Source organism: Staurois parvus, unplaced genomic scaffold (assembly GCF_062004578.1).
Source record: "Staurois parvus isolate SC_StPar_1 unplaced genomic scaffold, SC_StPar_1.0 ptg001188l, whole genome shotgun sequence".
Taxonomy (NCBI): Eukaryota; Metazoa; Chordata; class Amphibia; order Anura; family Ranidae; genus Staurois; species Staurois parvus.
This window is the reverse complement of record NW_028318984.1, coordinates 1,012,023-1,038,059: the sequence shown is the minus strand read 5'-3', so window position 1 is coordinate 1,038,059 and position 26,037 is coordinate 1,012,023. Positions and strand designations below refer to the sequence as shown.

Genomic DNA, 26,037 nt, shown 5'->3' with positions numbered 1-26,037 from the left:
CACATGGGTACTGGATATAGATTCTCTCTTATTAGGATACCTGGATAATGTCTAGGCATAGCCTGCATGATATGAGGCTATACTAAACTACTAAAGATGCATTTCCTGAAGCTTCTCATCTGCAATATTGTAAAATGAACTGTAGTCTTAATGAGTAATATAATAAATTGAGGGCTTTATTGATTTTAAATCCTTAAAGTGGCTGAGGGCCAAAAAGGAGTAGGCTTCATTTGACATGGAAACCAACAGTTTGCCTTTTTTTGTGTGTGTGGTTTTTTTACTGTTGGTTGAAGAAATGCTGTAAACATCTCCACTTTGGCTTCGGTGTCCCCACAATGTTCATGATTCTATACATATTTTAATATTGAAGGTTTCTCCTTGTGGCGCATTTGTAGAGGTTTTACAGTATACAGTTCAGAACATGAGTCAGGGAGAGACCAGAAGGTTGTATGTTGCCCAGCAAAACTCAGTAGAGCATACATTAAATACCTACATAATTTTCTTTCTCACCTTACTCTGAAAAGTCCAATACAAGTAATAACCTCTTGAATCCACCCGCAAAATTACTGGTGAGGCTGTAGATGTCTCCTACAAGGACAAGAAAGAAATTGTCAAAAAGCAACATATGAGAATAAAAGAACTGTAATGATTGTAAGTGTTTACAAGTGGGCTTTTACGAAAACAACAACTGTGCTTGCTGTATTAATAACCATCACAACCACATAACTCAAATGGCAATCTACAACAATAGTAATATTAACAACAACAAAAGAAACAATATAGATCTTCTTTACATTGTGACATTATGTGATAACATACAGTACATGGCACTGAGGGCAGATATACTGTACATAAAACACAACTGAATATTATCATAGTAGGGGAAAATACAGGCGAGCCATACACTTAGCTGAACTGCTTGTGTGTACTGAGCAGAGGTGGCTCTAGGCTAAAATAATTAATTTGATAAAAAATAACTGGGGGATGGGTAAGCCAGTCATTGGCAGTTCATCCTTATCCTCACCTCTGCCACTGATGTCATCCCTATCCCAACCACTGCCACTGATGTCATCCCCGTCCCAATCATTGCTACTGATGGCATCCCTATCCCCGCCACTGATGTCATTCCTATCCCCATCACCACCACTGATGTCATCCCTATCCCAACCACTGCCACTGATGTCATCCCTGTCCCAACCACTGCCACTGATATCATCCCTATCTCAATCATTGCCACTGATGGCATCCCTATCCCCACCACTGCCACTGATGTCATTCCTATCCCCATCACCTCCACTGATGTCATCCCTATCCCCACTACTGCCACTGATATCATCCTTATTCCCACCACTGCCCCTGATGCCATCCCTATCCCCACCACCACAACTGCCACTGATGTCATCCCTATCCCCACCACTTCCATTGATATCATCCCAATCCCCACCACTCCCACTGATGTCATCCTTATGCCCACCACCACTGATGTCATCCCTATACCCACCACGACCACTGATGTCATCCCTATCCCAACCACATGCACTGATATAATCCCTATCCCTGCCACTGATGTCATCCCTATCCCCACCACTGCCACTGATGTCATCCCTATCCCCACCAACATTGCTGACACTGTTGTCATCCCTATCCCCACCACCTCCACTGCTACTGATGGCATTCCTATCCCCCCATTACCACTGCCTGATGAGGAGAGGGGTTGAGATCTGTCAGATGCAGTGGTGGTGGTGGTGGGGGTAGATGGAATCAGAGCCTGTCGAATCCCCCTCCTTCTCCTTGCTCACTTGCTCAGTGTGTCTCTACCTGCATCGGGCTTCCTTCACGCACCTCCAATGCTTTGCTTAAATAAAGAGCCGCCCTGGTACTGAGTCATAAGCTGTGTATACTGTTTCTGTCTGGCATTTGGGAGGTGTATTGGGGTTTTTAAAAGAGCATGTATAAGTTGTCTCTAGTTAGCACATATGTGTAGTTATTCCATTCTGCTTTACTACCCAACTGCATGATTCTTGCCAGCCAGGTATTCTAGGTTAGTAGTTTCCTCTGTGTACAGCTGGGGCAGTCCCTCTGTTGATGACTCAATTCTTGACAGCCACAGCATGGCAAACTTGCCCACTCTGACTGCCTGCATGGTGGTTTCCTTCTCTATGAGGGGGCGTCCACTGCTTGTCCCTCTGAGGGCTATTCCTGTCTATGCTTCAATGAGGAAAACTCTGGATCTGAGTCATCCCTTTTGCCATTTTATGGAAAGTCACTTCCCATGTATCTGTCTGTTCAGTTGCAGGTGGATCTATCAATTTCCCACCTATGAGGACCATGGGCGCATTCGAGCCTGTATGCCTCTGCTCCTGGAACGCTATAGCCATTTTTAACAGTTCATGGAACTTCAAATTTGGGTTGTTTCCTTCTCTTTCTTGCTAGGTTTCTCTGTCCTTGTTGAACAGCTGTCCATCTAAATATTGTTCCTTCAGCTATCCATCTACATAACTCAAACCAGTCTGTCCTATTTGGCCCTTTTCTCTGCTGATATGTTTTGCAGTTCCATTGCATATTGCGTAATGGATTCTCCAGTATTCAGCTTTCTGCTGATGAAGTGGGTCCTGAAGTCCCCCAATGTTGCCACTTGCCTATGCATCATGTTTAGGTGGTAACTAGGTGCAAGATTAACCTTTTTGATTCTCTTTCTATAAATTATTAACCAGTTGTGACTGCTGTGCAAGCAAAGATCCCGTATAATAGAATCAGGCCGCACAATCTCTTGTCCCAGTCCTGACCTAAGCCTGTGTAAGTGGATCATTTGAGCAATGATATTTCTGGCAGAAATAAGATGGTCAGTTCTGCAGGGGTGGTAGGTGTCCTACACTAGATTCTGTTGTTTCATGTGTTTTAAACCACAGAATTAGCTTTTCCAGTTAAAAGGAAATTGACATTTTTTGCAACTCAACTAATTCAGAAGAAATAGGATTCCAAAAGGCCGTTAACCTCTCGTTAGACTACCCAAATATAACTCACAATGATGGCTGCAAATATTTTTCATATTTTGCTAAACATTGCTAAAGAGTTGGGCCACAGCTTACATATTTTCTTTCTAAAACTGTGGACAAATAAGCTCAAAAAGTTTGTGCCTAAGCAAAATGGGATCTAAACATGCTAATATTACAGAATCCTTTTGTAGCAGGACATTACCGTGTATGTAAACCTTAACAATAATCTTCTCTGATTTGGTACCTTTTAGTCTGTTAAAGCAAGGGTCTCAAAACTTTCTAAAGAAAGCGCCAGTTTAGTGCCCTTTAGACTTTGGGGGGGGGGTCGTACTGTGCTCAATGCCCGATCTTTGGTATTAGGTGGAGAATAGTTGGTGTCAGTGGGAGGAATAGTGCCCCATTTTTGTTGTCAGTAAAAGGAATTATGCCCCATCATTAGTGTCAGTGTAAGGAATAGTGCCCCTTTATTGGTGTCAGTGGCAGAAATTATGCTCCTTTATTGGTGTCAGTGGCAGGAATAATGCCTCATGGGCCAGATAAAAACAAGCAAAGGGCCGAATCTGGCCTCAGGGTCATAATTTGGAGACCACTGTGTTAGGGGAACACTGTCATGATAGATTAACAAAGGCTGCCATTAATAAACTTTCTGTTGAGAATGCCAGTCCCCAGACTGTCATTCTGATACCCTGACGTCAACAATGTCAACGATCCAGTACAAGTACAGAGGTAAGTATTTCTGACACTTTTTGACACTCATAAAATGCATGCTTTTCCAGGACTGTGCCTAAAACATGAAGTCAGATAGAGCCAGACATGAAGCATTTTTAGAGACACTTCAACTATACCATTTAAAGTATTTTGATATATCTATTCAATAACTGCAAAACAAAAAAAAAAAAATAAAACTTTGATTACCACTGTTTTTTTTCTATATTAATGAAAAAAATACCCCAAATTTAGAAAAAAACAAGTTTTTCTTAGTTTCCGTTATAACATTTTTCAAACAAATAATCTTTCTTCCTAAGTTTTGGCCAAAATGTATCCTGCTACATTTTATTTATAAAAATGACCCAAATCCATGTATATTTACTCTGTGTGAGAGTTATAGAGTCTGCAAACTATGGCATATAAATTCAAGTGAAACTGGGACTTTTCATTTTACAGGTATTAAAAGAGATGCTAGCGTGGCAGTACTACACGCAATAGTAAGTGGCGAGTGTGCCCTATTACTGATAAGCGGCGCACATGTCTTGTGCCAGTCAAGAGACCATATATCAAGATAGCAGACAACAGTGTGTGCATGGAATAGCGTTTGGTGATGAAGTGAACAAAGGGGTAAAACCCACGGAGATCTATAGAAGACTTCAAGCACAGTACGGTGATGAGACGCTCAACTGCAGTAAGACATTTGAATGGTGTAAATGTTTCAAAGATGGCCGTACGTCCGTCAGTGACCACCCCGGCTTTGGTGGTTCCCAGCCCACAGCAATCATTCCTGTGAACATTCAGCATGTGAAACGCCTGATCCTGGATAATCAGGGAGCCAGGGAGCTTTTTTCTTTTTTTTTTACACTGTGTTTGCTTGTGTAGCGCACATATAGTAGGTGTACATAGTTTCTTGAGAGTAGTTAGCGGCTTGATAGAAGCCTGTGTTTTAGACAGAGGGTTATTCCAGGTTAATCTGGAGGGCTCTACAGGTCAGTCCTCTGGTACCTCCCCCTGCTCTAGAAACTTGGAGAAGCTTCTAGAAGCCAGTAGGCGGAGGTTAGGAGGGGCTGATCTGCATATTTGTGGAAGTCTGATCAATCCCAGGCAGAGGGGCCTGGCAGTGTGGCAGACCAGCTTATAATTATGACAGAGCCTGGCCAGCAGGGGAGTCTGGTGGAAGATGGAGTGCTGAGAGGTGCTGCTGTGTAGCCTGGGAAGGGGGCCCCAGAGAAGGGGGTTCTGCCTCCAGGGTGGGTGCTGGAAGCTGAAGGAGGAAACAGGAGCGCTGAAGGAGGGAATTCCACTGCCCTGCAGTCCAACAGGAAAGGACAGCCTGCAAAGCTTGGAGAAGAACCAGCCCAGCTACAAAGGCCTGAAAGCAGTCCTATCCACAGCTGCAGGACAAGAACAGTGTATGTACCTCTACACCCCCAGGGCCTAAAAGGGAGAAGTCTGCTAGTTGCAAATTCTTGGCAAGTTTTCAGGGGACAGTTCATAGCTTACCCAATCCTTTGTCCTAGAATCAGATACCGTAGCCAGGTGGCCTGGTATTTTGTTCACTTAGGGGACTTAGAGCTCCTACAATTTGAGACTTTGCTAATAATCCATTCAAGGGGACTCAGAGCTCCTGCAAGTTGCTTACTTTGCTAAAGACTGCCAGGGTTCTGGCTGGATCTCCTAGATTGTAAGCTCCAAAGAGCAAGGCCCTCCTATCCCTCTTGTATTGAACTGTATTGCTGCTGTATTGTCTCCCGTTACATTGCAAAGCGCTGAGCAAACTTTTGGCGCTATAAAAATCCTGTATAATAATAATAATAACACAGTCATCTGCCATTTTTGTAGTATTTTTGAGAAGGAAATTGTCCTCAATTTGTTATTCTGCAGTCAAGTTGAGCATCCCATAACCACTTTACCCTCTTCAAGTTAAATTCCATAATAAAACTTAAAAACCAAGCCCATGGACTGTTTCTTCTGTCTGTGTACAAGTGGAAAATGTGTGTTGCCTGGCTGTGCAGGAAGTAAAGGTTGCCCCAAAGCAAGGTGGTAGTACAGTTACAATGATTATCACTGATACAGCAATCATTTGAACTGTCATAAATGCCTTTCATTGTTTACTATTATGATGCAGTGATTGGCCCACAGCTATCACATTTACAAGGTACTGTGATTGGCCCAGGTACCATGTGATCACTGGTGACCAATCACAGATTACACACAGTAGTAAACAATGATGTCATGAATGGATTCCATTCATGACTATTGTTTATTATGTGACACAGCGCACAGCAGCCTGATACTAAGCACCACAATCCACTGTGTCCAGTGGGCACAGTAGCAGAGTGACCCATTATGTGCCCCAGGGGAGGTGCACAGTGCGCAAGAGCTCCACAAAGTACAGGTAAGTCACGGTGCCAACCAGCAGTAAATGTACTGTTGGCAGTTGGCAAGTGGTTTGCTCTCAGAAGAGAGCAAACCACTCTCTTGCTCTTTATGTTTAGTGTCACAAACTAACATCGCTTCTCTTTAAAGCAATTTTCATTGTTAAATGCAGAAAACGACTATGGCTACCAGTTTCATTTTTGCATAGGGGCTTTTTAAGCTGGACTTCAGTAAGAATATTTAGATAGAATGACTTTCTAAACAAGCCCTATGAGTGGCTCCTAAACTCTTTACCATCTATGTATTATTGCCAGAACTGACCAATACCAGGAACTGCTACACACAGTGGCATATTAAGAGTACCGCAGTCCTTGCCTTGATTTTAGTTCAAAAGCTTCTATCCTAAGAGTGTTGCTTATATGGCTCAATGCCAGAAGCGGGAGGTTTTAGACCTGAAAAGTCTTCTCAGATACTAGTATTAATCACATCCAGTCCTTAGGCCATTTATAAATGGACTAAGGTTGAAGTGGTTATACCAGGATTATGGATGAGACTACAAACAAGATCCCGCTGTCATTTCTTCAGCCAGCAGTTCCCTACAATTTAAAAGTGATCCAAGCAGCTCCTAATTACCCCCACCCCGCTGCCTCCTTTACCAGGCTCTTCCATTCAATCGGGGATCCTGGTAAGGAAGCAACTGGTGGCATCTACTTCTTGGGACATGGTGAGATGAACTAATGTTGTTCCTCCCACTGTGTGAGACCAGAAGCGATGAGGATTTTGCCACTTCCGGTTTTGGTCTCATGTTACTGGCTTGTGAAAGCATCTGATCAAACTGATCTCAGTTTGATCAGGTGTTTGGAGGCCAGTAGAGAGGTCCAGGGTCTAACACACACCAGATCTGTCCAAAAAGAGGACCTGTTATATCACGTTCAAATGCGAACACACACATAGGTCCCGCACACATATGTAAACGATGACTGCACCACACATAGGAAGTATTGCCACGACCGCCAGAGCAAGAGCAATAATTCTAGCACCAGACCTCCTGTGTAACTCAAAACTGGTCAGCTGTAAAGACTTTTAAAGAGTCGCCTATGGAGATTTTTAGGTACCGTAGTTTGGCGCCATTCCATGGGTATACACAATTTTAAATCTTGACATGTTAGGTATCTATTTACTCGGTGTAACATCATCTTTTATATTTTACCAAAAAATTGGGTATTATATTGTGCTTTCATGCATTAACATTCATTAACATGTATTTTTTCCAAATAATTTGCGTTTGAAAAACCATTGCGCAAATATTATGACATAAAAATTTGCAGCACCCAACATTTTATTCTCTAGGACCTCTACTTAAAAAAAAATATAGTGTGTGGGGTTCTAAGTCATTTTCCAGCAAAGAAATTCTTATTTTTACATGTAGGAGAGGAATCTCAGAATTGACCCAGACTGAAACTGGTTAACACTAATTGGTAATAATACTAATTATTAGTTTTCTCTAATACAAATAACTTTTAAAAAGAGAGGCATTAAAATTATTTAAAGCCAAAACTTTTTAGTTTTCGGTAAAATTGGGTGATTGTCAGGTTTTCATTTTATCATCTCTATCCTTTTGGCAAATTCACCTTCACTTCCTGACCCAGAAATACAGAAGAAAGTAAGATATCTCAAAATTAGGTGATATATTCTCTTGAGAAAGTTGAAAGATTTTCCCTCACCTTTTGAAAAAGTTTGGATTCTCCAGCAGATTTTGTACTGAAGACAATGGTCGCCTGGACCAATAATGTGGAAGAATCTCTGAAAGAGGTTAAAACCTTTCTTCACTAGGTTCAAAAGAAAAACTATGGCTTTATATATATATATATATATATATATATATATATATAAATTAAACATTGTGTATACTGAATATGTCACTGCAGAAAAAGTGCAATGTCACCAACTTTCCATTAGGCTCCATTCACACTAGGGTGTTTCAAATTGTGGGCGCAATCACTGCGAATCTGCCCACAATTTGAAAATGCGCTGTGAAAGAGTGAAAACACACGATCGTGTTTTCAGATGACATTCATTTTAATGGTACCTGAAAACACAGGGCATTTTTGCTGTGATCGCGGCTTGCTTTTCAGCTCAGCAAACACCCTGCGTTTGCACAAACAAAATCGTGGGACGCGCGACACTGAAAAGAGGTTCCGGAACCTTCTTTGGGAGTCGTGTGTCCCGTGATTTTGTTTGTGCAGTCACAGTGCACTTGGTGCACTGAAAAACGTGCCATGATTGCAGCAAAAACTCCCTGAGTTTTCAGGCGCCATTGAAATGAATGGCACTTTAACACGTGATCATACGTTTTCACACTCTCACAGTGCATTTTCAAATCACGGGAAGATTCGCAGGAATTCCACCCACGATTTGTAGTCTAAATGGAGTCTTAGGCCCCTTTCACACCTGCGTTCCATACATCCTATTATTTCTATGGACTAGCGGATGTAAACGGATGATCATTTATTTACATCCGTTAATGTCCGCATCCGTTAACAGACAATTTTTTGAATGGAAGAAAACCCTATTATTCTTCTGTTAAAAAACAGGAACAGGTGAAAAATGGATGTAAATGGATAAAAACAAATGGATATAAACACATGTAAATGGATGTAAACAGATGAAAATGGATGTAAATGGATGTAAATGGATGAAAATGGATGTAAACGGATGTACATGGATGTAAATTGATGTAAACAGATGAAAATGGATGTAAACGGATGAAAAACGAATGTAGACAAATTAAAAATGGATGAAAAAAAGGATGAAACTGGATGTAAACTGTAAACTGATGAAAAATTGATGTGAACGGATCCATTTTTTTCTTGGAAAAAACATGACTGAACTGATGAAAAAAATGGAATACCCATGTGAAAGGGGCATTAAATTATGTGACTGGTACAGACTATAGAAATTGTATTTACTAAAGAAATAATAATGGTGATTTTGTCTATTTTAATGGAATGCTACAATAATGCATGAACAAAAACAAAAAAATGTTTACATGCACGGTAATTAAATGTATAAAATCAACAACAAATATCGAAAGGAAGAAGAGAGGAAGGTATTAATAAAGAACTATTAGGGCTGGCTAAGAGTTAACTAGAAACAGTTTTCATTAAAAAGTATAACCATATAGGTTATAGAGAGACGGGACTGAAGGAATCAAAAAGACATCCAAATGAATCAGTGGGGTTGTTTTATTTAAGGCATTAGGATGGTCTTTTGCAAGGGAAGTTGCACCTTGCAAGGGAATGTGCCCCAGAGCTTTGTGAAGGAGGTTTCACTTTGCAATGAATACCCAATCATGTACAAAGCAAAACAAAAATAAAATAATTTTTGCTCACACATGATTGGACTTTGGAAGTCAGCAGAACTTCACCTCAGTCTCAAGCTCTTGGGGCAAATCCCCAAACACATGTCTTGCAAAGTTTGCAAACAGTTTATTTGCCTTTATAGTGCAACTTCCCTTGCAAAGTGAATGGCCTATTAGCCTTTAGCAAATCAGCTCTAGTGTGTTTCACAAAAACATTTTTTTAATACAGATGGGCATGTCCATCACATATTCTGCTTATTATTTAGTGAGGTTACTTTAGCTGACATTATGTGCAGATCAAAAGATACTCAGGCTGGCCCCTTTTACGGGTATAGCTATGTAAAACATTAGAAATACGTGCCAATACTATTTAAAATCCAGTGATATTCTGTCCCACCCTGCTCTGCACATGCTCAGTTGCTATCGATTTTTTGGCACTGTGCTGAAAATGTAGAGGCCGATCTGCTGACCGTCTAAAGCAGGGGTGTCAAACCGGCGGCCCTACAGCTGTTGGCAAACTACAAGTCCCATGAGGCATTGCAAGGCAGACAGTTACAAGTATGACTTTCAAAGGCAGAGGCATGATAGGACTTGTAGTTTTGCAACTGCTGGAGGGGCTCCAGTTTAACACCCCTAGTCTAAAGATTTACTGCTGCTCTGGGCTTCAGCAAAATGGTAGCCTCCAGCAAGAAGAAACAGGAGCAATGCTGCTGGCAATTTACAGCACACTCATTTTGTCAGCAGAATTATTAATGTGGAATGTATGTTCCTTGCTAAAGAACATGTTTTTTTATCAAGTTGGTATTCGTAGAGTTCCATTTTAAGCTACACATTATTAGCTAGTACAAAAAATGGCCACTGCCCCAGTCTATAACTGGCCTTCACAGCAAAGAGCACATGATAGGGTGATGCATGTCAAACAACAAAAGAGAAAAATTCCCAGCTCAACTTGTCAGCCAGCTTGCAAACAAACCGAATTAACTTGTCTAACAGTATGCGTTAAAAATGGGGGTTTAGTTAGCACACATTTGCAAACCCCTGCGTAAGCTACAGAGCCTCTTCACATATTAATAGCTAGTTACAATACACTGCAAAAATAAAAAAATATTTATTACCTCAGCAAACATTGTAAATGTAGCCTGCAAACACTGATTGCAGACTGAATTTACAGAGGAGCCACATTCTAAGTTCCTGGGGTACAAAGGACCTGGCTATCAGGTCCCAGTGATTTCGCTGGGCAGTGCTGTCAAGATGGGGAAGGCAGACCTGGGCAGATCCATGTTATTTGCTGATATCCCTTTCACACTTATCAATTTGTTGTTGATGTTATTACACTCCCATTCTTTCCAACTTTTGCACGTTATAGTTTATACAAAATTACTACTGTTCTTATATAATATAATCAATTGCTACAATGAACATAAAAAGTCTGCACACCAGTGTTAATATGTCAGGTTTCTGTGATGTAAAAAAATGAGACAAAGATAAATAATTTCAGAACTTTTTCCACCTTTAATGTGACCTATGAATTGTACAACCCAATTGAAAACCAAACTGAAATCATTTGGGGAGAGGGGGGAAGTAAACATAAAAAACTAAAATAATGTGGTTGCATAAGTGCGCACACCCTCTTATAACTGAGGATGTAGCTGAGTTCAGAATTAAGCAATCACATTCAAAATCATGCTAAATAGGAGTCAGTACACACCTGCCATCATTTAAAGTACCTCTGATGACCCCAAATAAAGTTTAGCTGTTCTAGTAGGTCTTTCCTGACATTTTCTTAGTCGCATCCTACAGCAAAAGCCATGGTCTGCAGAGAGCTTCCAAAGTATCAGAGGGATCTCATTGTTAAAAGGTATCAGTCAGGAGAAGGGTACAAAAGAATTTCCAAGGCATTAGTTATACCATGGAACACAGTGAAGGACAGTCATCATCAAGTGGAGAAAATTTAATGCAACAGTGACATTACCAAGAACTGGACATCCCTCCAAAATTGATGAAAAGACAAGAAGAAAACTGGTCTGGGAGGCTGCCAAGAGGCCTACAGCAACATTAAAGGAGAAGCAAGAATATCTGGCAAGTACTGGTTGTGTGGTACATGTGACAATAGTCTCCTGTATTCTTCATATGTCTGGGGTATGGGGTAGAGTGGCAAGATGGAAGCCTTTTCTTACAAAGAAAAACATCCAAACCCAGATAAATTTAGCAAAAAACACATCTGAAGTCTCCCAAAAGCATGTGGTAAAATGTGTTATGGTCTCATGAAACCAAGGTTGAACATTTTGGCCATAATTCCAAAAGATATGTTTGGAGCAAAAACAACACTGCCCATCACCAAAAGAACACCATACCCACAGTGAAGCATGGTGGTGGCAGCATCATGCTTTGGGGCTGTTTTTCTTCAGCTGGAACTGGGGCCTTAGTCAAAGTAGAAGGAATTATGAACCATTCCAAATACCAGTCAATATTGGCACAAAACCTTCAGGCTTCTGCTAGAAAGCTGAACATGAAGAGGAACTTCATCTTTCAGCATAACTACGACCCAAAGCATACATCCAAATCAACAAAGGAATGGCTTCACCAGAAGAAGATTCAAGTTTTGGAATGGCCCAGGCAGAGCCCAGACCTGAATCCGATCGAAAATCTGTAGGGTGATCTAAAGAGGGCTGTGCACAGGAGATACCCTTGCAATCTGACAGATTTGTGGTGTTTTTGCAAGGAAGAGTGGGCAAATATTGCCAAGTCAAGATGTGCCATGCTGATAGACTCATACCCAAAAAGACTGAGTGCTGGAATCAAATCAAAAGGTGCTTCAACAAAGTATTAGTTTAAGGGTGTGCACACTTATGCAACCATATTATTTTAGTTTTTTATTTTTACTTCCCTCCACCTAAAAGAGTTCAGTCTGTTGTTCAACTTAGTGGTACAGTTTATATGTTACATTAAAAGTGGAAAAAGGTCCGAAGTGATTTATCTTCATCTAATTTTTCTTACATCACAGAAACCTGACATTTTAACAGGGGTGTGTAGACTTTTTATATGCACTGTATTTCTTTGTGTTATTCCACACATAGCTGTAGCACCAAGCCATAGAGAGCATTTGCCAATGCCAGGCTTTGCGGGAGGTAATACAGCAGCTCATATGTTTTATTCAATATTATTCATTTGTCACCGTTCTCTTCAACAAGGCTGACTCGAGACTGCAATATGCATAGACACACACTGAAGCCCACATACAAACAGACAAGCTTGTCAATGCAATACTTAATGCAGTTACTATGTAGCCATATAATCATTCTCAAAAACTGTCTTTTGTTGGTCGGATCACCTGAACCCTGTTTTATGTCGACAAGACATTGCAGTGTGTGATCATCAGTGGAGTAGGTAAGCAGGACACCATCTCTACAACAGGGCTCAGTAAGAGAAGCTTTACTTTCTGCAGTCACAGGAAATGATCATGTGGTCATATTTTGATGTAATCTATTGCACAACGAAAAAGCAAAGAAGAAAAAAAAAGCTTGGCCTGCATTATGAAATAGTTCATTTTCCCTCCACAATCTGTAGCTTGCAAAACTCTGCAAGAATAGTTACATTTTTGAAAACTGGAGAAAAAATGCCTTTATCGGTATGTACATTCACCCTTCATATACAGTATGGTCACTTAATGCTTGGTTCCTTAACCACTTTCCCACCGGTCTATAGCAGAAATACTGCTACAGGGCGGCATGGGTGCGCAAAATCACCTACAGTATATATATGTGATTTTGCATTTCCAGGTAGGGGCACATGCACCCTTCCCGCGCCGCTATTGTTAGCCTTGGTTGGCAATCACCGGGTCCCAGCCAGTGATTCCCCACTGGCACCCGGCGATCACAATGTATCACTGACGGGTAGGAGACCTGTATGTAAACAATATAGATCTCTCCCCTGTCAGCTCCAGCACACTGCTTTGCATGGCTGTGCATAGCAGAGCCATACAAAGCAGTGTGCTTACAATGAAACACACAGCACACACTGAAACAGCACACAGTTAACCCTTTGATTGCCCCAGATGTTAACCCCTTCCTGCCCAGTGCCTTTTATTAGCACTGACCACTGTATTGGTGTCACTGGGGATGTCAGTGACAGTTAGTAAGTTCCCGCAGTGTCAGAATGCTGCCACAGTCCCGCAGTCCTGCTGTAAGTTGCTGATCGCCACCATTACTAGTATAAAAACATAAAAAATAAAAAATTCTAGTAAACATTCTAGTATATATACCATTGTTTGTAAGCGCTATAACTTTCACGTAAATCAATTAATTTACACGTATTGGGATTTTTTATTAGCAAAGACATGTAGCAGAATACATTTTGGCCTAAACTTATGAAGAAATTTGATTTTTTTTTTTTACTGGACATATTGAATAGCAAAAAGTAAAAAATATTTCTCAAAATTGGCGCAAAAACTAAATAAACACAGAGGCGATCAAATACCATCAAAAGAAAGCTCTATTTGTGGGGGGAAAATTTGGGTGCAGCATTGCATGACTGCACAATAGTCAGTTAAAGTATCGCCGTATCGCAAAAAATTTCCTGGTCAGGAAGGCAGGTAGATCTTCTGGAGGGCAAGTGGTTAAAACCGATACTACTCATTGTGGCTGATTAAGTAGATTGCACATCATGAACAATATTCCACACTTACATTTTATTTATTAAAACAGATGAAAGGTCAGGTTTAATAATTAACTCAAACCTATAAGAGGGTGTGTTTCAGCCCTCTGCCTGCTGCAAAGCCTAACTAAAGTCTATTTGATCACTGGGGATACATGCACTTTATTGACATTGATACGTTAGACCCATGATGCTCTTATAGTACATACCATGCATTCACATCACAATTATGATGCACAGAGCCACCCTGCCCTAAGCAAGAGTGACTATTTAGTGTTGTCTGGCAGTAATCAGTCTTAGCTGAATTAAAAGTTCTGTTTTCACTTGGTCCAGTATTATTGTTCGCTTCTACCTGCTGCTGGGGTGTGTCCCTGGCAATACTGCAAAAAGATCCAATAATGCTGAGTTATGAATATATATGTTTCCCTGGTCAACCACTAGAAAGCTTATTGCCAGTGGTGCAAGCTGGGAATGTTCAGAGGCTTCCTATTCATTCACAAAACTGAAGAATAGCAAAAATAATTTACTATGCTTCACTTTTGAGTGAAGACAGGAACAAGCTGTACTGATCGCTCACTGTTATATGTATAAACCTTTTGGTGTCAGAGAAAAATTATATACAAAAAGTCCAAACAATTATTCCTCCATATTCTGCTTCATCATCCCGGTGTATTTTCAAAGAAACGTATACCTCCAAAGGAAAAGAAAACTAAAATAGTGTATTATCCTCAATTAAATATATAATCCACAAAAATAATATTTCCAAACGTGCAAAGATGAAAAAGATTCAAAATCGTGAACAACACGTGAATCGTGAAAACACTCTGTGTACACTCTATATACACATATGTGAACACTCTGTGTACACTCCTCTATACACATTGGTGACCACTCTGTAAAAACTTCTAAGTGACTGAATTGCATACAATTACAGTAAATCAAGTATCAGAAAGCCTTTAGAGTAACACCCTGGACTCTCACTCCAGTATAGGTATGACTTCCCCCTGGACACTCACTCCAGTATAGGTATGACTTCCCGACATGGACACTCACTCCAGTATAGGTATGACTTCCCCCTGGACACTCACTCCAGTATAGGTATGACTTCCCCCTGGACACTCACTCCAGTATAGGTATGACTTCCCCCTGGACACTCACTCCAGTATAGGTATGACTTCCCCCTGGACTCTCACTCCAGTATAGCTATGACATCCCCCTGGACACTCACTCCAGTATAGGTATGACTATACTTCTAAGTGACTGAATTGCATACAATTACCCTAAATCAAGTATCAGAAAGCCTTTAGAGTAACACCCTGGACTCTCACTCCAGTATAGGTATGACTTTCCCCTGGACACTCACTCCAGTATAGGTATGACTTCCCCCTGGACACTCACTCCAGTATAGGTATGACTTCCCCCTGGACACTCACTCCAGTATAGGTATGACTTCCCCCTGGACACTCACTCCAGTATAGGTATGACTTCCCCCTGGACACTCACTCCAGTATAGGTATGACTTCCCCCTGGACACTCACTCCAGTATAGGTATGACTTCCCCCTGGACTCTCACTCCAGTATAGGTATGACTTCCCCCTGGACACTCACTCCAGTATAGGTATGAATTCCCCCTGGACACTCACTCCAGTATAGGTATGACTTCCCCCTGGACACTCACTCCAGTATAGGTATGACTCCCAGGATTGGATTCCAGGCTTCAATCAGATTATAAATTCTCCTCATTCACCTTATTTTCTTATATCCTTGTGCGTCATTCATAGATAGAGAAAAGAAGCCCACATAGTGTAGTATACAGTGGGGCAAAAAAGTATTTAGTCAGCCACCAATTGTGCAAGTTCTCCCACTTAAAAAGATGAGAGACGCCTGTAATTGGCATCATAGGTAGACCTCAACTATGAGAGACAAAATGAGAAAAAAAAACAGACAATCACATTGGCTGATTTGGAAAGAATTTATTTGCAAATTATGGTGGAAAATAAATATTTGGTCACCTACAAACAAGCAAGATTTCTGGCTCTCACAGACCTGTACCTTCTTCTTTAAGAGGCTCTTCTGTCCTGCACTCATTACCTGTATCAATGGCACCTGTTTGAACTTTTTATCAGTATAAAAGACACCTGTCCACAACCTCAAACAGTAACACTCCAAACTCCACTATGGTGAAGACCAACGAGTTGTAGAAGGACACCAGAAACAAAACTGTAGACCTGCACCAGGCTGGGAAGACTGAATCTGCAATAGGCAAGCAGCTTGGTACATACAAGACCACTGATAATCTCCCTCGATCTGGGGCTCCACGCAAGATCTCACCCCGTGGGGTGAAAATGATCACAAGAACGGTGAGCAAAAATCCCAGGACCACACGGGGGGACCTAGTGCATGACCTGCAGAGAGCTGGGACCAACGTAACAAAGGCTACCATCAGTGCCAGATCCTGCAGTGCCAAACGTGTCCCCCTGCTTAAGCCAGCACATGTCCGGGCCCATCTGAAGTTTTCTAGAGTGCATTTGGATGATCCAGAAGAGGATTGGGAGGATGTCATATGGTCAGATGAAACCAAAATAGAACTGTTTGGTAGACTCGTCGTGTTTGGAGGAGAGAGAATGCTAAGTTGCATCCAAAGAACACTATACCTGCTGTGAAGCATGGGGGTGGCAACATCATGCTTTGGGGCTGTTTCTCCGCAAAGGGACCAGGACGACTGATCCATGTACAGGACAGAATGAATGGGGCCATGTATCGTGAGATTTTGAGTGCAAACCTCCTTCCATCAGCAAGGGCATTGAAGATGAAACGTGGCTGGGTCTTCCAACATGACAATGATCCCAAACATACCACCTGGTCAACGAAGGAGTGGCTTCGTAAGAAGAATTTCAAGGTCCTGGAGTGGCCTAGCCAGTCTCCAGATCTCAACCCCATAGAAGGAGGGAGTTGAAAGTCCGTGTTGCCCAGCGACAGCCCCAAAACATCACTGCTCTAGAGGACATCTGCATGGAGGAATGGGCCAACATACCAGCAACAGTGTGTGCCAACCTTGCAAAGACTTACAGGAAACGTTTGACCTCTGTCATTGCCAACAAAGGATATATAACAAAGTATTGAGATGAACTTTTGATATTGACCAAATACTTATTTTCCACTATAATTTGCAAATAAATTCTTTCCAAATCAGCCAATGTGATTGTCTGGATTTTTTTTCTCATTTTGTCTCTCATAGTTGAGGTCTTCCTATGATGCCAATTACAGGCCTCTGTCATCTTTTTAAGTGGGAGAACTTGCACAATTGGTGGCTGACTAAATACTTTTTTGCCCCACTGTATATTAAAAGAGAACTAGTACATTTATTATTATTGCTTACACTTAGGTTTCCATCAATCAGTAAAAAATTCCCATGTCCCAGCCACGAGCAGCTCCTTGGAACGCTGAAGTCCTGAATACTCTCAACAAAGATGGCCGCTCCGCCACTTCCGGTTCCCGTGTAACGTCCAGTGTCACATCCCTTGATGCGTTTCGTCACTTCCGGACTTCCTCATGTTTCTTTGAAAATACACGGGGATGACGAAGCAGAATATGGAAGAATAATTTTTTGGACTTTTTGTAAATAGTTTTTCACTGACACCAAAAGGTTTATATATATAATTTTTGGACTTTCAAGGGTAAAAGTGGGACTTTGGAGTGTCATATAGGGTTATGTCACTATTTATTTGATTTATTTTGGATACCGAATTTATATCACAATTTGATCGCTCACTGTGTTCACTCAGAAAAGGAAGAGACCAGTAAATATGACAGTGATTTGCCATGGGCATAAAACTGTCACAGTGAGCAGATCCCTCTAACTTCCCAACCAAAAAAAAAAAAAAAGTAGTGAGCTTGGAGGGAGATTCTGATAGAGACCTGTAGGGAGTAGACACTGGAACCTAAAGAGTAAGAATTAGTAAAATTGTAAAATAAAGTATTTTTACTCTTTTTGTGTTTTATTTTTTGTTTTTTCCACTTACTGCACACAGTAAGAACTGGTTAGGTGACAACCACGATCTTGCACCCCAAGGGGGTAAGGTAGGGGGTAGGCGCATAAGCTCCCCTAACAGCATCCTCTCCAGGACCCTTTGGGACAGGTACTCACTGTTTTTCTGTTCTTTATTTTTCAAAGAAATATTGTAGAGTACAGCAAAAATAGTACTAGATAAACAAGTACAGTATTCAGAAATTGAAGTTCCGCTTCATCTGAGTCAAGAGCAGAGAAACATGAATGCAATGTTTCTCAAGAACAGATAATATATGCAAAAGCCTAGATAAACATAGTGCAAAATGTATGCAAAGAAATAGAGCAATGACTAAAGTGTTTTCATGAATACAAATAATATTTGTAAGCAGAATACCCTATATTCAAGTTTTTAATATAAAACAGAAGAAGGGATGGGAGTAGACCAAACCGTAATAACTAGAAAAAAGCATCTCAGGAGGCAATAGCCACTACATAGCAAGGGAGAGTTAAGACCAGTGTTTCTCAACCATTTTTCAGTCAAATCACCCTTTAAAATTATGGACAGTCCTGAGGCACCCTTTAAAATTTCAGATAGTTTTACGGCACCCCATTCTAAAATGTGAAAAACTATTCTAATAGTTTTATATAATGCAGCAACATCCACACATGTAGGACACTCAACATTAGAGGTGATATATTTTTCCAAAGAAAATACACTTTTGCAAACTGGTACTGACTAGTATTCCATTGTTTCTCTTCTCCCTCAGTTTTTCTCCATCACTGAGCTAAAGTGACAACAGCACTGATGGGAATGGGCAGGGGAGGGTCAAACTAGGATGCTGTGCAGGCAGCTGACATCCTCTTTATCAACTGATGATGTCGTTGGTTGTCAGGACGCTGGCGGCTAGAAGGTCGTAATAGTGACCAATGATAACCTGTGGCTTTGTGTAACTAAAATGCAGGTTTGTTCCACCCGTTGGCTTCTATACTAGTTTTGGGCAATTTTTAGACATTTTGCAAAGGTGCCCCTGAAGAAACCTCAAGGCATCACAGGGTGGTTTAGACAACGTATAGAAAAAGAGAGGAAAAATAGGAGACAAGAGCTGGGAAAAGAGAGGAAATTCACCAGGTAAGAAGGTCCACTCCCCAGGTCATGAAGGATACCACAGCCAACAAACAGATTAGCACAGAAAGCCTACATTTTCATGCCAAAATTATCTACATATGCATATACTCGTAGTTCATCACCCAGAAAGCAACTGTTTTGTTCATATGTACAGGTGAATTCTAACCAACTGAACTGAGTGTTCCTAAATTTGTAATTGGAATCCTTGACTGAACTGGTCAGTTCTTCCATCAGTCTAATGTCCTCTACTTGGTTCAGCCATTGTAATATTGTTGAAGGTGTATGGGACTTACAGTATACAAGATTAGCTTGCGTTGACCAGATGAATGACAACTGACTTTTTATAGACTTTTAGGCTCCGTGTACATGAGCCTACCCTGACCACCGGCCGCGTTTTGCCGCGGTCTTGCCGTGTTTTGCGTTTTCCTGTGGTCGGTGGTCAAAACGTTCCTATCCTGAACGCAATTCTTCCATGTTCAGGAGAGGGAGGTTTAACCTTACCTAAACGAGGAAGCTCCTAAACTCTGCTAAAAGTCTATGTGTACATGGACATGTAGGCTCTTATGGAGTTGAGTTTAGGAGCTTTGGCAAAAAAATGCCAAAAGCTCCTAAACTCGAGTTTAGGAGCTGCTCGCATACATGAAGCCTTAGTGAGATGGTGTTGTGGTGGAGGAGGAAAGCGTCCTTAGCTATAAAGTGCTTTATGAATTTTTTAACAATCTGATGTACTTGAGTCCAAAAGGCCTGTACTAAGGGGGGCGCGACCAAAAGATATGGAGTAGATCACAGTTCATGGTGTTGCATTGCATTGGATATTACAGGGCAAATAGAATGTAGGAATGAGGGGTACGATACCACCATGTGACCAACGTATAAACTGATTACTGGTACTTATTACTAATCTACAATCTGTAGGAGAGCATGAGAATTTTAGCAGATGGAGTGGGTATTTGTAGGTCCCTCTGAGGATCATCTCTGAGTCCATCTCAGCAGTTGGCAGCAGAGAGGACAGAACTCCTTCTACAGATGCTGTCACTCTTTGTGCAGCCTCAGCACCCCCTCATCTCCACCTCTCCTGGTCTCAACTGGAGTCTGCTAAATGCAGCCAACCAGCCAGGGAATGGGTAACCTGACACAGGGTGACAGTTACTTTGATAGTGAAGGGGTGTTATGATTGCCCCTTCAGTCTTGAATTGTGCCATATACTGATTACGCGTAACCGCAAACTCCTGCCTAGTGGTTAGGCAATTAGCAAATGTAGTTCTTAGTTTCCCCCACAAGGGTGTCTAAGCTTTGTCCACATGCTCCCCTCCCAGGACATGTAGTCCCACACTAGCTCTCTCTGCTTGGCTATCTTCCTTCGGGGACTAACTCTTCAGCAGTGTTTGCACTCTCCCAGTCTCCGAGTTCAGTGGGCATGGTTTCCTTACACAGGCTGCTCTGCAGCCAATCCCATATCTCTCAAAACTTTTTTAAATAATAAGAGGGACACCTTTTATTACACAGAATGTAGGCAAAGGACGTGGCCCCTGCTACAAGTGGCACAAAGATCTAATATGCAGAAAATGATTGGCTAAACCACATAAGGGCTTTATTGACCTCTATTTTTCCTTTTTATTGGCTTTTGAAAATAAAAAATGCAATATTATAGATATTGGATAAAATCTTTAGTGCAACATAGCACTTTTGGTAGTAAAAGTACATTTTGTACATAGATGTACACAACAGATCAAAAAGAGGAACAACTGAAGCCATGTGAGGACAGAGGGATTTGATCTCAAAAGAGGGACAATCCTTCCAAATAAGGGGAGCTATGGTCAATCCTAGTACTGCCCCGGTGTATCCCCTAGCCCTCTGTCTTATACAGCAGAAGGACAGGATAGTGAAGGGCTCTACAATCTGCTCTCAGCCATGCAGCAGCACTCTCCCCCTTAAAGGCCCAGGGTGTTAACCTGGCTACAATAACATTCCATTTTTTTCATGGCAGATGGAAAAAGTTTGGATAGTGAAATTTATTCATGTTAAAAGGCTTTAAACAACAGGAAAATTCATTTTGCCTAAATTCCTGTCATTAGCAAAGGATTTTTAGTCAATTAAAACTGCATTTATATATCCATTTTTTATTAGAATAGGGTACAGAGTGCTTTGTGCTGTGTGCTTTTATTCAGAAAACACAGGAAACAATATAGCAAGGTCATTTATGAATATAACATTTTCCTTATTGAATCTAACCTAAAGGTCAATAAAACACATAAGAGTAAGGGATTATAATTTGCCCAAGAAAGTTAGGATTTCACAATATAAATAAAAGAAAAAAAGTATCTTAAAGTATAACCAAAGGCAATAATTTTTTTCTCAGTGTAGCCTTACCCCCTCAGGAGTCACTAGAAGATTTGAGTCCCCCTATAGTCCTGCACAGTCAAGCATCACACATCTTCACAAAAGCTTGCATCCAGAGTCAGAAATCAGTCCTTGTGCTTTGGTTTTGTTGTTTTATTTAGGGGATTTGAACTGGAATAGGGTTAGGGGTGTACAGGATGCCCAAGGGAATTGATGAACTGAGGACCACTTCCTGGAACTATTTACAAGCCTTCTCTACAGCACAATCTCTGTTGGCTAGTGTCTCCTGAGTGTACCACCCCAGACACTAGATAAACTTCTCCTCTACACCCAGCAATCTGCAGGTATCCCTGAACAGGGTATCCAGTTCCTGTCACTTTAAGAAATTAACAGTCACTGGCAGGTGGCTAATTTGGTTTCCTACCAGAGTGCTCATTCCCCTATCTGCCCAAGGAGTGCAGGTGTACTCACTCAGATCCTCTCCTGTACTGCTGGTGGGTTGGTGGCTGCCACCAAGCCTATCAGCTGGGCCACTCCTAATCTTTCATACAGGTGGTCCTCTCTCAGGGGAGCGGTGAGCTCTGAGTTTTTCTCCTTTCCAGCTCCAGGCCTGTAGGTAGGCCCCATCGTACCTCGCAACCTCCTTCCTTCAGCCTTAAATCTTCCACTCTATTGTTCACCTGAACTCTCCTGCAACTGAGCAGGCTCCACAAATTTTAAGGGTGTCCCAACCCCTTTTCAAGCCTTCTGTTGGGGATTGGCTAGGGTCCCTGAAGAGTGCAGACAGCCACTCCTCAGATCCAACCACTGTCTCTAGTGCCTTCCTCCAAAGCCCTAGGGCAGGGGGAAATTCCAGAGGGGCTGGTTGGCAGAGCCTCTCAGCTCCTGACTATGATTTGAACTTCTGGATATTACACCCAGGCTGCTACTCAACCTTCCTCACTACCAATTAAACACTAGCTTTTTTTTTCTAAAGTCCGCAGAGGTGCAAAAAAACTAAAACCCGTAAGTGTAAAAAAAATGTGCAAGTACTTAAACACAAACACAAAAAAGTGCACTTAAGGGTGTGCTTTGTCCACCTCCTGAAGGGGTAGGACCTCTACCCTGATCCCCTGGGACACAAGGCTTCTGACAGGGACAAAGGGATTCCAACATGGTCCACCTAGCCAAAAGGCCTGGCGGACCCCTTTCCTTGTGGCTAGCCAAAGCAGACCACCAAGTACTAGGTCAGGGAGCTCTCCTAAAAAGAGACCCCCCAGTAACAGGGGAGGAAGGAAGCATCCTCCCCCTAGACTTCAGGGCAGGCCAGAGGACCCACACCCTCCATCCTAGTGAGAAAACACACACACAAAAGTGAAAGGTGACAAAACAGTGAGGAAAAATAAATAAATAAATAACTGACCGTGCAATTGTGCACTGGCTAGGCTCTGAGGCCTGTAGCAAAAAAATTGCCCTGGACTTAGCCAAAAGGCCTAACCCTAAAAGGCGCAGTGCAGAAACACACCCCTAGAACAGTGACCATGTGCACTTTTCACACTTGGGATCCCACCCCCATGTGTTACTATTACTAACAGCACCCCTGAGGCGACCACTCCCAGGAGGCACTGCTCTGCAGACTCTTTGCCTCCCCGGCCCCTGGCCAGACGAGGTAGATCCATTCAAATCAGGAGGAACTGGGCCCTTTCAGTTTTCCCAGGGGAATTACTCCCAGGCCCCAACAGCCCAATTGGGCAACTAAGTGGCAAATGAGGTTTAATGTTGATAAATGTAACGTTATCCACTTGGGGGCTAAGAATATGCATCATACATACTAGGGGGGGTACAACTGGGGGAATCAATGGTGGAGAAGGATCTGGGAGTTCTGGTAGATCACAAGCGTAATAATGGCATGCAATGCCAAGCTGTAGTTTCTAAAGCGAGCAAAATCCTCTCTTGTATTAAAAGAGGTATAGACTCCAGAGAGAGAGATATCATATTACCTCGGTACAAATCATTAGTAACACCTCATCTGGAATATGCAGTTCAGTTTTGGGCATCAATTCACAAAAAGAACATTGGGTAACTGGAGAAAGTACAGAGAAGGGCAACCAAACTGATACGAGGCATGGAGGAGATCAGCTATGAGGAAAGATTTAGAAGAACTGAATTTATTCTCTCTTGAGAAGAGGAGATTAAGGGGGGATATGATCAACATGTATAATACATCAGTGGTTCATATAGTGAAAACGGTGTACAGCTATTCACACTCAGGACACTGAGGTCATCACAGAGGACAAGGCGGCACTCTTTATGTCTGGAAGTAAATAAATGTAATCTTCAAATATGGAAAGGTTTCTTCACAGTAAGAGTTATGAAAATGTGGAATAGACTCCCTCAAGAGTTGGCTCTGGCTAGCTCAGTGGATTGCTTTAAAAAGGCCTGGAATCTTTCTTGGATGCACCGAATATAACTGGTTACTAACATTTATAGATAAAGTTGATACAGGAAATATCCGATTGCCTCTTGGGGGATCAGAAAGGATTTTTTTCCCCTGCAGGAGCAAATTGGATCATGCTTTGCTGGGTTTTTTTTTAACTGGATGGACTTTTGTCTTTTTTCAGCCAGACTAACTATGTACAGTTGTGTCCAAAATTATTCAACCCCCACTGAAATTGAGTGTTTTGGCCAGTTTGACATTGCTTTTGATCATTCAGTCATCTTGCTTACATTTACATTAAAGAGGCACTTGTAGGTCAGACAAATATAACATAACAGTTATAATGAAATAACCACAAATGTCTTTTCTGTGCTCACAGCATTATCAGTTTTATTCAACCCCCAAGTGACATTCAATCTTAGTACTTAGTACAGCATCCTTTTACAGTTATAACAGCTTTTAAACGTGAAGCATAGCTTGACACAAGTGTCTTGCAGCGATCTACGGGTATCTTCGCCCATTCTTCATGGGCAAAGGCCTCCAGTTCAGTCACATTCTTAGGCTTGCGCACTGCAACTGCTTTCTTTAAGTCCCACCAGAGGTTCTCAATCGGATTTAAGTCTGGTGACTGCGATGGCCACTCCAAAATGTTCCAGCCTTTCCTCTGCAACCATGCTCTAGTGGACTTGGAGGTATGCTTGGGATCATTGTCCTGTTGAAAGGTCCAACGTCTCCCAAGCCTCAGGTGTGTGACGGACTGCATCACGTTTCCATCCAATATCTCCTGGTACTGAAGAGAATTCATGGTACCTTGCACACGCTGAAGCTTCCCTGTACCTGCAGAAGCAAAACAGCCCCAAAGCATGATTGACCCTCCACCATGCTTCACAGTAGGCAAGGTGTTCTTTTCATCATAGGCCTTGTTCTTCCTCCTCCAAACATAGCGTTGATCCATGGGCCCAAACAGTTCTAATTTTGTTTCATCAGTCCACAGAACACTATCCCACAACTTTTGTGGTTTGTCCACATGGCTTTTGGCATACTGCAGTCGACTCTTCTTATTCTTTGGAGACAGCAAGGGGGTACGCCTGGGAGTTCTGGCACGGAGGCCTTCATTACGCAGTGTGCGTCTTATTGTCTGGGCTGAAACTTCTGTACCCACATCTGACAAATCTTTTCTCAGTTCCTCAGCAGTCACACGGGGACTTCTCTCCACTCTACGCTTCAGGTAGCGCACAGCAGTCGAAGTCAGCATCTTCTTTCTGCCACGACCAGGTAGCGTTTCAACAGTGCCCTTTGCCTTGAATTTGCGAATGATGCTTCCTAAGGTGTCTCTTGGTATGTTTAACATCTTTGCAATCTTCTTATAGCCATTGCCCTTCCTGTGAAGAGAAATCACCTCTTCTCTTGTCTTCCTGGACCATTCTCTTGCCTTCACCATGTTTGTAACCACACCAGTAAATGTCTAGAAGGAGCTGAGTATCACAGTCATTTTAAAGCTGCCTAATTGGTGCTTATTATGCTTGATTGCTGCTCGGTGACATCCACAGGTGTTTTCAATACCTGATGGAAAGCACCTGTATGAACCTCTGTTCTTCAGAGTGGTAGTCTTTAAGGGGTTGAATAATTGTGGCAATGAAGAAACCACATAAGAACCATTTACTACTGTATTACATAAACAATTGATGTCATTTTAGTTGCATTTGGGTAGTTACAACGTCCTTGTAGGATTTGATTCTGAATACAATTCCAAATGTACACTATAGTCCCTAAACCCCTTTACAGCATTGGGGGTTGAATAATTTTGGACACAACTGTAACTATGTAACAGCCTGTGGGCACCTCGGTTTCTCTTCCAGCTGGCACTAACCTTTAGAGCCCCCATCATACCAGCAGGGGTGCTATACAGCCAGTCATCCTTGCCAAAAAGCAAGAATGACGGTGGAGCACCCCTACTGGACACTGATAAGAACAGATACTACACTACAGCTTCCCCTAGCTAAACTAGGAGGTTTTTACATTAGTTTTGGATAGAGTGCGGAGGAATTA

The 26,037-nt window shown here is 41.9% G+C and overlaps 1 protein-coding gene across 1 annotated transcript in view; it reads right to left on the bottom strand.

Moving 5' to 3' along the window:
- PLCB2 (phospholipase C beta 2) overlaps positions 1-26,037 on the bottom strand; it is a 214,294-nt gene that overhangs the window by 148,012 nt on the left and 40,245 nt on the right. The window contains exon 2 of the mRNA XM_089659782.1: positions 511-588. Coding sequence (XP_089515908.1) covers positions 511-588 — 78 coding nt within the window. The remainder of the gene's footprint in view (positions 1-510; positions 589-26,037) is intronic.